Source organism: Erinaceus europaeus, chromosome 4 (assembly GCF_950295315.1).
Source record: "Erinaceus europaeus chromosome 4, mEriEur2.1, whole genome shotgun sequence".
Classification (NCBI taxonomy): Eukaryota; Metazoa; Chordata; class Mammalia; order Eulipotyphla; family Erinaceidae; genus Erinaceus; species Erinaceus europaeus.
In genome coordinates this window covers 38,239,875-38,253,336 of record NC_080165.1, presented here as the reverse complement: position 1 = coordinate 38,253,336, position 13,462 = coordinate 38,239,875, and the positions used below count along the sequence as shown (strand labels likewise).

General features: G+C 40.7%; 1 protein-coding gene across 1 annotated transcript in view; it reads right to left on the bottom strand.

Annotated features, from left to right (window-relative positions):
• Nucleotides 1-13,462, bottom strand: part of KIAA0319 (KIAA0319 ortholog) — a 68,038-nt gene that overhangs the window by 20,721 nt on the left and 33,855 nt on the right. The window contains exons 10-12 of the mRNA XM_060189297.1: nucleotides 8,533-8,652; nucleotides 5,253-5,397; nucleotides 330-478 (exon numbers count right to left, since the gene is read on the bottom strand). Coding sequence (XP_060045280.1) covers nucleotides 330-478; nucleotides 5,253-5,397; nucleotides 8,533-8,652 — 414 coding nt within the window. The remainder of the gene's footprint in view (nucleotides 1-329; nucleotides 479-5,252; nucleotides 5,398-8,532; nucleotides 8,653-13,462) is intronic.

The window sequence follows — 13,462 nt, the reverse complement described above, 5'->3', positions numbered from 1 at the left end:
GGGGCTGGGAGACAGCTTGCCCACACTTCACCATGTGTGGTGCCAGGTTTGAGCCCCTGGTCACCACACAGGATAGCCTGTAGGTATATGGGCGTGGGGAAACCTCGTGAGTGGTGGAGTATTGCTCTGGTATCTATTTCTTGCTCTCCCTTTCTGTCTTTCACTTTATATCTGGAGGGGAAAAAAAAGAAAGAAAGAAAAGCAAGAGTCCGCCAGGAGTGGAAGAATTGTGCAGGCATGGAACCCCAGCGATAACCCTAGTGGCAAAGTAAACAAATAAAAAGCAGAACAGACCCAGATCCCTTTCCAGTCACTATGTTAGGACTTACCTTTCTTCACAGCCACAGTAAGGGTGGTGCTGCTGCTCAGTCCCTGCTGGTCTCTCACTGTTAAACGAAAGTGGTAGGTACCCACCTGAAGACCAGTTACAGTGGCTATAGGTTTGTCGATATTTTCCATCTCCACTGCACTGGGGCCACTGTGAAATAGGAAAGAATTGAAGAAAAAGTAGAGGACATGGAATTCTAATTACAACAAGCATTCTGTGTTACTTGTTAAGGATGTGCCATAGAAGTCTGTCTCTTAGAGTTAGCATCTACGTCATCTGGAGAATTTTAAGATAATTGTGTGTATTAATTTAATCATCCAAATATTGACTTATTCTGTCAGGAAAGCCTTTACCTTTGTCTTAATATCATATTTATTCTTTATTGATTTATTACTGAATAAAGACAGAAATTGAGAGGGGAGGAGATATAGAGATGGGGAGAGACAGAAAGACACCTGCAGCCCTGCTTCACCACTCATGAAGCTTTCCCCTGCAGGTGGGGACCAGGGGTTTGAACCTGGGTCCTTGCCCACTATAATGTGTGTGCTTAACCAGATGTACCACCTCCTGGCCCTGGAAAATCCTTATCTTCATCAGGCACTTTCACCTTCACTCAAACACTATGAGGCCCCATCATATAAGCACCCAACCTACTTGACCATTCTCCCAAGGAAACCAAGGCCTGGCATTCTCGAATGGAGCATCAGTTAACATTTCTGAACACTGACAACAGCCACCCTCTCTTGATAGGGGCCAGACTGAATATGGGAAGGGATTCATTTTCAAATCCACTTTGACCTTGATTTCCCTTCCTTCCAAATCTCCCCATACTTGGTGAGGTTCTCTTTGGGCTGGAAGTATCTTTCCTGAAGAAGCAGGAACTGCTCACGCTTACAGGGGAGCCTCCGCTACCCCACTAGGCAAGAAGGAGAGGGGCTCTGGGTGTTGTTCAGAACCCAAACCACCAAATACATTTTTAAAATTGTTATATATTTTTTCTTTTAAGCAGAGCACTGATCAACTCTGGTTTATGGTGGTACAAGGGATTAAACCTGGGACTTTAAAGCCTCAGGCATGGCAGTCTGTTTGCATAACCATTATGCTACCTACCCCTACCCCAAAATTTTATGTTCCTTAGCTCAAATAAGAATCATATGTTTGTATTTATTTCAAAGACTGCAAGATTCACTGAATTTATGGGAGAGATGATTTTTTTTTAATGAGCTATCAGTAAAATGATCTGTCCTTATAAATGAAGTCTTAGAAAGAAACCCCTGCACCCAGTTCTTTTTTGAATAAAATTAGGTGAAATCCTCACCTATGTTTAGGGAGGTGGGGAAGAAGAGGGAATAAGTAAGATACAGTCTCCTAGGAAAGAATGGTTGTGGGCCGTTAAGATTACTTTATCATCAAAGATTCAACTCTTTCTCTTACTGTCAAACTTGAGCCATGTGGCCCCAGCAAGCTCTACAAGCTAAGATTTTAAAATGAGAATTACGCTATTTGTTACTTCTAGGGAATTTATATAGAATTCTGTGTGATTAAGCATGGAAAGCAAAATATAACAGATAAAACGCATTTCTTTTCTTTTCTTTTTTTGCCTCCAGGGTTATTGCTGGAGCTTGGTGCCTGCACCACGAATCCACTGCTCCTGGAGACCATTTTTTCCCCTTTTGTTGCCCTTGTTGTTTTATCATTGTTGTGGTTATTATTATTTTTGTTGTTGCTGTCATTGGATAGGACATATAAAAATCGAGAGTGGAGGGGAGGGGGGGGAGAGAAAGATAGATACCTGCAGACTTGCTTCACCACCTGTGAAGCAACTCCCCTGTAGGTGGGGAGCAGGAGGTTCTAACTGAGATCTTTATGCTGGTCCTTGCGCTTTGAGCCATGTGCGCTTAACCCGCTGTGCTACCGTCCAACTCCCACAACAGGTATTTCTTAAATTGCATAATTCTGGCTACAATCACTATAGATGGTTTGAGTATGGATGAACAGTAGGCGTCATAAGAACCAATGATTTTCTGTTCTTCTGTCATTTAGCTGACGTCATGCCGAACTCGTCTTGTCTACTTACTCAGCTCCATATCCCTGCACTGACCAGAAACATCTGCCCAGTTTCCATCCACACCTGATATGCTTTGTTTTTCCGTTTTGTTTTGTTTTGTTTTTTTGCTTGTTTGTTTTTGGTTTTTTACCAAAGCACTGATCAGCTCTGGTTTATGTTGGTGTGGAGGACTTCAGAGACTCAGGCATGAGAGTCTCTTTGCATAACCATTATGCTGGGATGCATTGGATCAACCTTCCCATGGTGCATCCCGTGAGTACCCATTCATTGGGGAAACTGACGATCCTTCCTAGCCGACTGAATCCACATGGATCCCAGTCACTTTCAAAGCCATTAACTGGCTACGGAAGAAGGGCAAACACTAGAAGAAGAAGAAGAACCATTATGTTATCTACCCCTATCCCCTGATACACTCTGATCTGAAATAGGGATGTGATTAACAGTGTTCGTTCTTTTTTTTTGGATCCTTCAAGTTCTGCTACTCATAGGTGTATAGGTGTATATTTTATTTCCAAATCTCTTTCTACAAGATGCTGTTATAAAAACACATTCTGGGAGTCGGGCAGTAGCACAATGGGTTAAGTGAAGGTGAAACAAAGCGCAAGGACCGGCGTAAGGATCCCGGTTTGAGCCCCCAGCTACAGGGGAGTCACTTCACAGGTGGTGAAGCAGGTCTGCAGGTGTCTATCTTTCTCTCCCCCTATTTTCCCTCCTTTCTCCATTTCTCTCTGCCCAATAATAACAACAATAATAACTACAACAACAAAACAACAAAGGCAACAAAAGTGAATAAATAAATATTTAAAAAATAAAATAAAAACACATTCTGGTGAGTATGAATATACATGAAAGCAGACCAATAGTCTCAAGTAGCTAAAATGAAATCAGAAATACTGATTTCTACACATCCTAAAGAAAAACTTATGAGAGGTTTTCGGAGTAGAAAAAACTATTAAAAGTGGAATTATGACTGGGGAGAAAGCTCAGCAAGAGAGCACAGGATTTGGAAGGATGAGATTCCAGACACAAATCTTGATACCGTTGCATATGCCAGAGCTGAGTAGCAATCTGCTCTCTCATAAAAAAATAAAATAAAATAAAAATGGGGGCCAGGCAGAGAGGCCAGGTGGTGGCAAACCTGGTTAAGCGCATATATTACAGTGCACAAGGACCCAGGTTCAAGCCCCTGGACCCCACTTGCAGGGGGAAAGCTTCACAAGTGGTGAAGCAGGGCTGCAGGTGTCTCTCCATCTTTCTCCCTATCTCCCTTCTCCTCTCAATTTCTGTCTGTCTCTAACCAATAAATAAAGATAATTTTAAAAAATAAATTATTTAAAAATGGGGGCCGGGCAGTAGCACAGCAGGTTAAGCGATGACAGGTATAAGGGTACTGGTTTGAGCCCCTGGCTCCCCATCTGCAGGGGGGGTCACTTTACAAGCTGTGAAGCAGGTTTGCAGGTGTCTATCTTTCTCTTCCCCTCTGTCTTCCTGTCCTCTCTCAATTTCTCTCTGTCCTATCCAATAACAATGACAGCAATAACAACAACAATAATGGTAAACAACAAGGGCAACAAAAGGAAAAAAATAACCTCTAGGAGCAGTGGATTTGTAATGCAGGCACCAAGCCACAGCAATAACCCTGGAGGCAAATACTACTAATAATAAATTTAAAAAAATTAAAATTATAATATGAAATTAAACCATTTTTAATTTTAAAGCTGGGATCTCACATTATAAAAAAACAAGCAGTGGATGTTAAAGTGCAGAATTTATTAAGTACAATGAATATAATATACAATGATTATATCATTTCTAAGGTTTTATTTTGGGGGTGTTGAGATTACACTCAGGGCCTCCACATGGAAGCAAGTTCTCTACTACAGGCCTATAACACTAAACCCTTTTTATTCTCTTTTAGACAATGAAAATCATTGCTTAGAGGTAACATATCTTTTTTTGTCTTTATTTTATTTTTTCTCTATTTTGGGGATTAATCGTTTACAGCCAACAGTAAACTATAGGAGTTTGTACATGTGTAATATTTTTCAGTTTTCCACATAACAATTCAAGTCCTTCTAGCTCCTCTCCTGCCATCATGTTCCAGGGGGATAACATATCTTTATGTCTGAGTGCATACGAAGTAAATAAGGATGATCCTTCTTTTTTTTTTTTTTTTTTTTTTTTTTACTCCATGATCATACCACTAGAAGTTCTCTAACTCTATTTCTTTTAGAGTAGAACCTAGTTCTTATCAACCTAGTTCACAACTGCATTTAACTTCAGGTAGAATTTGAAGAGGTAGAAATCTAAATGAAATAGATTAAGACTGGGGAAATAACACAGTGGTTATGCAGAAAGACGAGGTACCATAGATTCCAGGGTCAATCTCCAGCACTACCAGATGCCAGAGTTTAGCCATACTTGGGGGGCAGGGGGACAAAAGGAGGGAGGGGAGAAAGAAATGAAACAGAACTATATACTAAATGAAATATGTGAAAGTCTCCTTAACTATTTAATTACGCACACACATGCAGTATTTTGTTACTTCTTTTCCTTTTTAATTATTTGTTGGATAGAGACAGAGAAAAGTTGAGACAGAAGGGACTGAGAGTGAGAAAAAGAAAGATCCCTGCAGCCCTGCTTCAATACTCATGAAGCCTTTCCCTGCAAGTGGGAACCAGAGGCTTGAACCCAGGCTCTTGTACATTGTAACACGAGCACCAGGTATGGCACTGCCTGACCTTTGTGTTTCGTTACTTCTATAACAAACATGCTGAAGTCTTCAACATGCTCGAGTTGGTTGTTTAATTTAGAGCCTGCACTCAGCTGTAACAGTTTAGTGACGAGGTGGAATACCTGATGTGCTCCCAGAAGTAGAACACAATGCCGTGGTCATCAGTGCTCCTGCTCCCGTCCAGAGTCGTGGCCAGGATTATCCCTTCTGATGGGAAGAACAGCTCCTTATCAGGGCCAGCCAATGCCACTGGAGGTCTGTTGTTTTCTAGAATGACAGAAACAGAATGAAAAACCATTAATCTCTTTGTATTAAATCCAAAGTTCCCAATTGCTTGATTCAAGCAAATCACTAGCCACCAGAGAAGGCAATGTCCTTTGATAATCCTGGGATGGGACTTCAAAAGAGAGAAGGGAAGAAGGATAGGAGGACAGAAGGAAGGAAATTGGGGTGGAGGGTCTATATACATAGAGAGAGAGAGGATGAGAGATTAGGAGAAAGGGAGGGTGGGAAGAAGAGAAGGGAGAGAGGGAAGCTAGTTCACAAACAGGTGAAGGCATTTGCTTTACCAAGTGGAACTTACATTCTTTTGTCTTTTTAGGCCCAGGGTCTAATAGTGCTTGGTAAATAATAAATGCTCAAAACATTTTTGCTAAATGTTGAATAAAGGTTTAAGTAGTATCACTGGTATTTACAGTGATATACATAGAGACAATTGTTGTTGAACTGCTCTGGACTGACTTAAGGTAGAAAGATAGAAACTGGGAGTCGAGTGGTAGCACAGTGGGTTAAGCACAGGTGGCACAAAGTACAAGGACCGGCATAAGGATCCCGGTTTGAGCCCCTGGCTCCCCACCTGCAGGGGAGTCACTTCACAAGTGGTGAAGCAGGTCTGCAGGTGTCTATCTTTCTCTCCCCGTCTTCCCCTCCTCTCTCTATTTCTCTGTCCTGTCCAACAACAACGACATCAATAATAACTACAACAATAAAACAACAAGGACAACAAAAGGGAATAAATATTTTTTTTTAATCTTAAAAAAAAAAAAAGAAAGACAGATAGAAACTGAGAGAGTGCACAGAGAAGGGGGGTGGAGGAAATGACAGCACCAATGCAGCACCAATGCAGTGGAGGTATAGGAACAGAGTCAGTAAATTTTCATTAAAAAAATTAGTCATGAGGAAGTCATTCCGCCTGGCCTAGAGAAATTCACAACCTCACTGTCCTACTCAATAAAGTTCAGTGATCTCTTATTACTCTTAGGATGAAGTGCTTACACCAACAAGCTGTTACAAAGCCCTTGATATTGGAGCCTCTGTTCTCTCCAGAGCATCTATTGTCACTGATTTTTTTTTTAACCAGATGGCTGCTCAACTGGCTTACTGGGGGTGGGGGTGGGGGTGGGGGTTGAATTTGGGTCTTTGGAGCATCAGGTATGAGAGTCTTTTTACATAACCATTAAGCTATCTACTCCCACCCTATTGTCACTAATCTCTATCCTTCACACCTTCACACCTCTCAGTCTTCAGTCACACTAAACTTCTGTTACTTATATTTCTAAATTCATTGAACTATAAAATTCTCTCATACCATGATCTTCATGTATAGTATTCCCATTACCTTCAAATCTTTTTCTCTTCACCTTTCCCATCTCCCTTAGAGTCTGATCATGTAATTTTATATGTCCTTGTCTGTGAGCTCTGCAATAAATGACAGAGACCAGGCCTATCTTGCTTAATTCCACATCCTCGGGGTCTAATAACATTTAGTGGGTGGGGGTAGATAGCATAATGGTTATGCAAAGAGACTGTCATGCCTGAGGCTCCGAAGTCCCAGGTTCAATCCCCTACACCACCATAAGCCAGAGCTGAGCAGTGCTCTGGTGTTAAAAAAAAGTTTTTTTTTTTTAATTAAAATTAAAAAAAAAACAAAAACATTTAGTGTGCCCTAGCTGAAAAACAAAGGCATTGTCTATAACTTGAGCATTTTCTCAGTTACCTGACAGTTTCCAGATCTAGATGATTTCTTCCAGATAATTCAGAAACAAAGACTATTGTTAAAGGTCTAAATACCCTTAAGGTTACTTAAACCTGGAGGAAGGCAGTCTTGGGTTTTGATTTAAACTAGAATTGATTTCCCAGCAACTACTGTAAGCCATGTCCACTTGGTCAATTCCAAATTATATTCCTCCATGAGGATAATTTCTGGAACCATCCGTTCCACCCCGGTTTCATGGCTGCCAGTTCTTAGCAACATCGCCCCGCCAGACATTCGTCGGGATGCAGCATCATCTAAGTTCATTTCCCACGTCTACTCTCGACTGGACCTGCCAATATACGCGGATATCTTCGCCCACCCTGTCCAACGCTTGATGTCTCGTCACCCAATCTGGTCCCCTACGCCTACACTGAACTTCTCTGTTCCACACTCTTGGAAACAGAGTTGGCAGTCAGCTGAGGTAAAGAACAAACACCTCATCACAGACCCCTGCAAGCATCAACCCAGCTTTGACCTAGCACGTTATGATTGGGCCCTCCTCAATCGCTATTGAACAGGCCATGGCTGGTGCGCCGGCCGCTATGTTCCATCGCTGGTGAGCCAGAGACAACCCGAACTGCCCCTGTGGCTACAGACAGACTATGACCCACATAGTCAACGACTGCCACCTCTCCAGATTCAAAGGAGGTCTCGAAACTTTATATCAGGCTCAACCTGACGCTGTTGACTGGCTACGGAAGAAGGGCAAATGCTAGAAGAAGAACGGTAAGCCATCTAAATATCAGGTCACACATAATGCCTAGTCTCTAAGAATCTCTTGGAGCTCTACAGCAGATTTGAACTCATAGGAGAGTTCATGAAGCCCACAAGAGGCTCTGTGAAAGACTCTCATTCATCCTTCCTACCATGGTTTAAAGACCAAGTCAAAGGGCTGGGAAGATAACATAATGATTATACAAAAGGCTTTCATATCTAAGGCATCAAAGTCCCAGGTTCAATCCCCAGCACACCATTGTTACCAGCTGAGCAGAGCTCTGATAAAAACAAACCAACACCAAGATAAGATTCAGAACTACAAAAACAAAAATTGGCTTTATAGTAAAACTCAGCTCGAGAAGCTCTCACTTCTCTATAGTGCAATCCTTAATGAATCTGCTACAAAATTTGGCTTGTCCAAAGTACAGTAATCTCGATGACATATTTACTTTAACCCTGGAGTCAAATGCTTTTTTTCAGGGAAAGTGGGTAAAGATTTATTTATTTCATTAGAGAGAAAGAGAGGTCAAAGCACTGCTCTAGCATATGTGGTTCTAGTGCTGAAACTAAAGATGTCAAGCATTCAAGCCCTGAACTACCTCACCGAACTACCTCCCCAGCTGCCCAAATACCTTTTCCTTCTCACCTACCAGGCTGAACAATCACAGTAACCATAGAGGTAGACTGTTGCCTGGAAGAATCTGTTACCATCAGCTGGAATGTATAATTTCCTTCCTGCATGGCAGACAAATGAAGGTATGGTGTCTCCACTCCCTAGATAACAGCAAAAAAAAAAAAAAAGAGAGAGAAACATTAAAAGCAGAAGTAGTATGATGTAATGAAAAATTAATGTTATTATTCAGTGTGGAAATCTCAGAGAAAGACCATCGTGGATAATTGGACAATGCTCTGGTAAAAAAACAACAACAACAACAACAAAACCACTGTGTATCTTCACCCACACACTCTTTTTAAAATACATTTTATTAGTGATTTAAGATCTGCCGGGCTAGCGTGGAGGTGCCTCTTCTTGGGTGCATACTCTTGGAGTTGGAGAAGACTCAACCAGAGCCAGCCTGGGCTGCTACTCACTCAGCGACGCGGGAGAGAGATGACTCGTGGACCAAGCACGTGGCGGAGTGGCAATGCCATGTCTTTATTGATCAGAGAGATAACGTTTTTATGGGATAGACCTTGAAATGGCAAGGCGGAAACAGAAATGGCTAGGAAAGGGGTGGAGAAAGGCAAAAGGATACTGGGAAGGTAGAAACTTCCTAGCAACTATTGTGAAGGTTTTAACTGGTGGGATTAATTAATACCCTGGAGGCAGGGAGGGTCTGAAGGCAGAAAGAAGATAGATCAAAGGAATGGAATTGGTGGGGATATCTCAGGCAAAACAATGATTATGTAGATAGGCTATAATATCAGGAATGCAGGGTGGAGCAAGGGCAGCTGGCTTAACAATTTCCCAACAAAGATTGATTTACAAAATTGCAAGGTAATAGAGGTATAATTCCCTGTGGTTTCTACCACCAGAGTTCTGTGTCCCCATTCCTTCCATTGGAAACTGTAATAGTTCTCCCAAGGTCACCAATATGGGCTGATTCTATGATTATGTATCTATATCTATGTATGTGTATATATCTATTTCCCATTTTTTCAATGGTCCTGCCTTCACTTCCTTTAAAAATCATCCCTATACCTATTACTACTTCTGTATGTCTTTCCTTTTTCCTCCTCTTCTCTCTCAGATAAGAGAAACAGTGCCTGGCTTCCTCTGGTGTTTTCTAGATTCACTTCCCTTCGTTGCTGATATAAAAACAAGATTCCTGATGGCAAATGCTTCAGGTCCTGGTGGAATGGGAGTACAGAGCCCTCTGGTGTACTTCCCCTATCATTTATACCTCTGGGAGTATGGACCAAAATTCTTTTTGCATGCACATACTCTTCAGTCTACCAATTCTATTGGATTGTTGGAAAAGTCATGATGTAATTTTTTATGCAAAAATGTGTCATGACATTTTGACAACCTGATAAAAGATAGATAGATAGATAGATAGATAGATAGATAGATAACAGAAACAAATTGGTCAAGGCAGTAGTAGAACCATTCATATATGAGGTCCAGCACCACATTTATTTTATTTTTGATTGTTGCCTGGGCTTTACCACTGAGTGGACTTTTTCAGAGAGAGAGAAAGACTGAGAGAGATATTACAACACCAAAGCTTTCCCTCTAGTGTGGTGAGGACTGAGCTCAAACTTGTACTGTGTGCATGATAAAGCAGGTGCACTACCCAGGTGAGTTGTCTAGGTGACATCCAGGACCACATTATGCATAGAACACAGGTGCTGACCATCCAAGCAAACAATGAAAACAATCCAAATAGTTTACTAATAGGAAAATAGTCAACCTCAATGCCCTATGCTATGGAATGCTGATTTTAAAGAAAGAAGTGAGAGGCTGGGAAAACAGCATGAAGGTTATGCAAAAAAACACTTTTTTATTTACCACCATAAACCAGAGTTAAGCAGTGCTCTGGTCTTGGTCTCTCTCTCCCTCTCTCTCTCTCTCTCTCTCTCTCTGTGTGTGTGTGTGTGTGTGTGTGTGTGTGTGTGTGTATCTTACTCTCTGTCACTAAAATAAAGAATAAAAATATTTTTAAAAAGAGAAAAGTGTAAAAATTATCCATACAGTGTGATAAATATTACTACCTATGTACACATACTCAAAGCACAGAAAAGATTCCAAAGGAACATGCATAAAACTAGTGAAAATAATTGTCTTCTATAAGGGGATTAAGAAACTGAGGTGTATTTTCACTTAATCAAAATGATTTTTTAACCACAAGTAACACATATATTATTTTTGTGATTAAAAGTGATTTTTTTAAAAACTTTAGGTCAAACCCAAGACATAACTCAACAGGTAACATGCCTTCTGTGCATGAGGCCCTAGCTTCAATCCCTGGCACCATTAGAGGGCACTAAAAGGACAAAAATGGGTGAAATTCCATGGATTGTAAAGTATCATTCCTTTTCCCTCTTGCTCTAAAAATAAAGACTAAAAACTAGGATGAGGAGCAGGCCCAGTGATACTCAGTGGTACTGCATATGTGTGAAGTCTTGGGTTTGATCTCTAATACTGAAAAAAAAAAAAAAAAAGCTGGGGGTCAGGTGGTAGCACAGCACACATGGCACAAAGCACAAAGACCAGATTAAGGATTCCGGTTCGAGCCCCCAGCTCCCTACCTGCAGGGGGTTCACTTCACAGGCGGTGAAGCAGGTCTGCTGGTGTCTTTCTCTCCCCCTCTGTCTTCCCCTCCTCTCTCCATTTCTCCCTGTCCTATCCAACAATAACAATAATAACCACAACAATGATTAAAACAACAAGGGCAACAAAAAGTGAAAAAATAGCCTCCAGGAGCAGTGGATTCATGGTGCAGGCACCCAGGTCCAGTAATAACACTGGAGGCAAAAAAAAAAACCAAAAACCAACTTCCTCCTCTCCTCTCTCTTTCTTTTCTTTTGCGAGATTACTGCTCAACTCTGATTTATGGTGGTGCTAGGGATTGAACCTGGGATTTAGTAGCTTCAGGCATGGGAGTCTCCTTTGCATAACTTATGCTATCTCCCTAGTGCCAGAATTCTTCAGTGAAACATTTTAAGTGAGTATATATATAACAGCCTCATTTGCCTCACTTGTTGTCTTCAGGGTAATATTCTTTTGCTTTGCTGTTGTGCTGTAACGATGATATTTGCAATCACTGCCTCACTGTTTCAATTCATGGTTTCATGAAAAGGGTTTTTAATCTTAAATTAAATCTTGTTACGATTTACTGACTTTTACAGAGTGCAAGATTATCTAAAGATAAATTCATAAATATGTTTGTTAAAGGTTTTCATAGAAAATTGAAATAGAAAATCAATTGTGTTTATACAAAGGGGAGTTCTGAAATTTGAAATGCAGACTTTAAAGAAAATGAGGAAAATGATGTTCCCTGCCTGCTTTGACTAACAAGAGCTTAGTACTTTTTCAGAAAAGTGCTACAGAGAAAACATTATTTCATAGTCCGGGAGGTGGCACGGTAGATAAAGTGTTGGACTCTTGAGCATGAGGTCTTGAGTTCAATCCCTGGCAGCACATGTGCCAGAGTGATGGCTGGTTCTTTCTTTCTCTACTCCTATCCCTCCCATAAACAAAAAAACCCAAATAAATAAATAAATATTTTTTAAAAAAAACACAACTTCTCAGTACTTACCTAAAATCAATTTAGTTATATGACTACTTGTACACACAAAGCAAATATGGTTTCTGGGAACTGAGCAGAATAATCCATTTCACTGAGCATGCCCCAAAGAGCCATTTCTCTTTTCCCAGTAAAGACCACAACCTCAGTGGACTGTCTTACATAGTTTTGAGACCAGTGTAATATAAAATAGTCTGGTTTACAAGGTTCATCTGTGTGGCTATCTTGGTCTCCCTTTAACACTGTAATTAGTCACAAGGTATGTAGATTATCTTTGGGGAGGAAAGGAAGAGGGAGAACAGGAAAAGGAAGTGTGGAGAACAGGAAAACTAACTGTGTTCCCAGACCTGGACTATCTTTGGATACACGCCAAATAGGTATGGATGAAGTCTGGTAATTAGCTTTGGGCATATCATTCTCAATAATTAAAAAGAAAGAAAAGTTGAGATATTTTTAAACCAAGGCATAAGAAAAAAAAAATCCCCCCACCTGCAGGGGAGTCGCTTCACAGGCGGTGAAGCAGGTCTGCAGGTGTCTATCTTTCTCTCTTCCTCTCTGTCTTCCCCTCCTCTCTCCATTTCTCTCTGTCCTATCCAACAATGACAACAACAATAATAACTACAACAATAAAACAACAAGGGCAACAAAAGGGAATAAATAAATAAAATAAATATAAAAAATTAAAAAAGAAAAAAGAAAAAAAAATCCCTCTTCCTGTTGAATATCTACTTTCCTCTGATGATCTCTCCAAGGGTTTCTAGAATATCCACAACTCTATCAAGCTCCCTAAACTCAGTCTGTCATTGCAAAGCACTTCTGGAAATATCAGAAAGTAAATCGGTTAAGTTTTTGTGAGATGCCTGATTTCATCATGAATCCTAATGAGAAATTCTTTTTTATTGGTGAGATGGAGTAAGAATTTCAAAAAATACCAAGGGAGATAGCTCACCCAGTAAAGCACATACTTCACCAGGCACAAAGACCTGGGTTAGAACACTAGGTACTACATAGAAATGCCCAGAGGATCTTCACAAGCAGTGGAGTAGCACGGTGGTATCTCTCCTTTCTCCATATCTCTATGTTTTTCTGTCTCTCTCCCTTTAACTAGAAGGGGGGAAAAAGGTCTCTGGGAAACAGTGGAATTCTGCAGGCAAGAATTCTCCAAAAAAACCCCAGTGGGAGGAAAGAAAAAAAAATACAACACTAATAAGTGAATTCTGACCAATGTAAAAAGGAACAAATAGTTCAGCTACACTCATTCCCCCACTCACATATGCAGCAGATTTTTCAAGGTTATTATGTGTTTAGGAAAATCTATTTAAAAGATCTG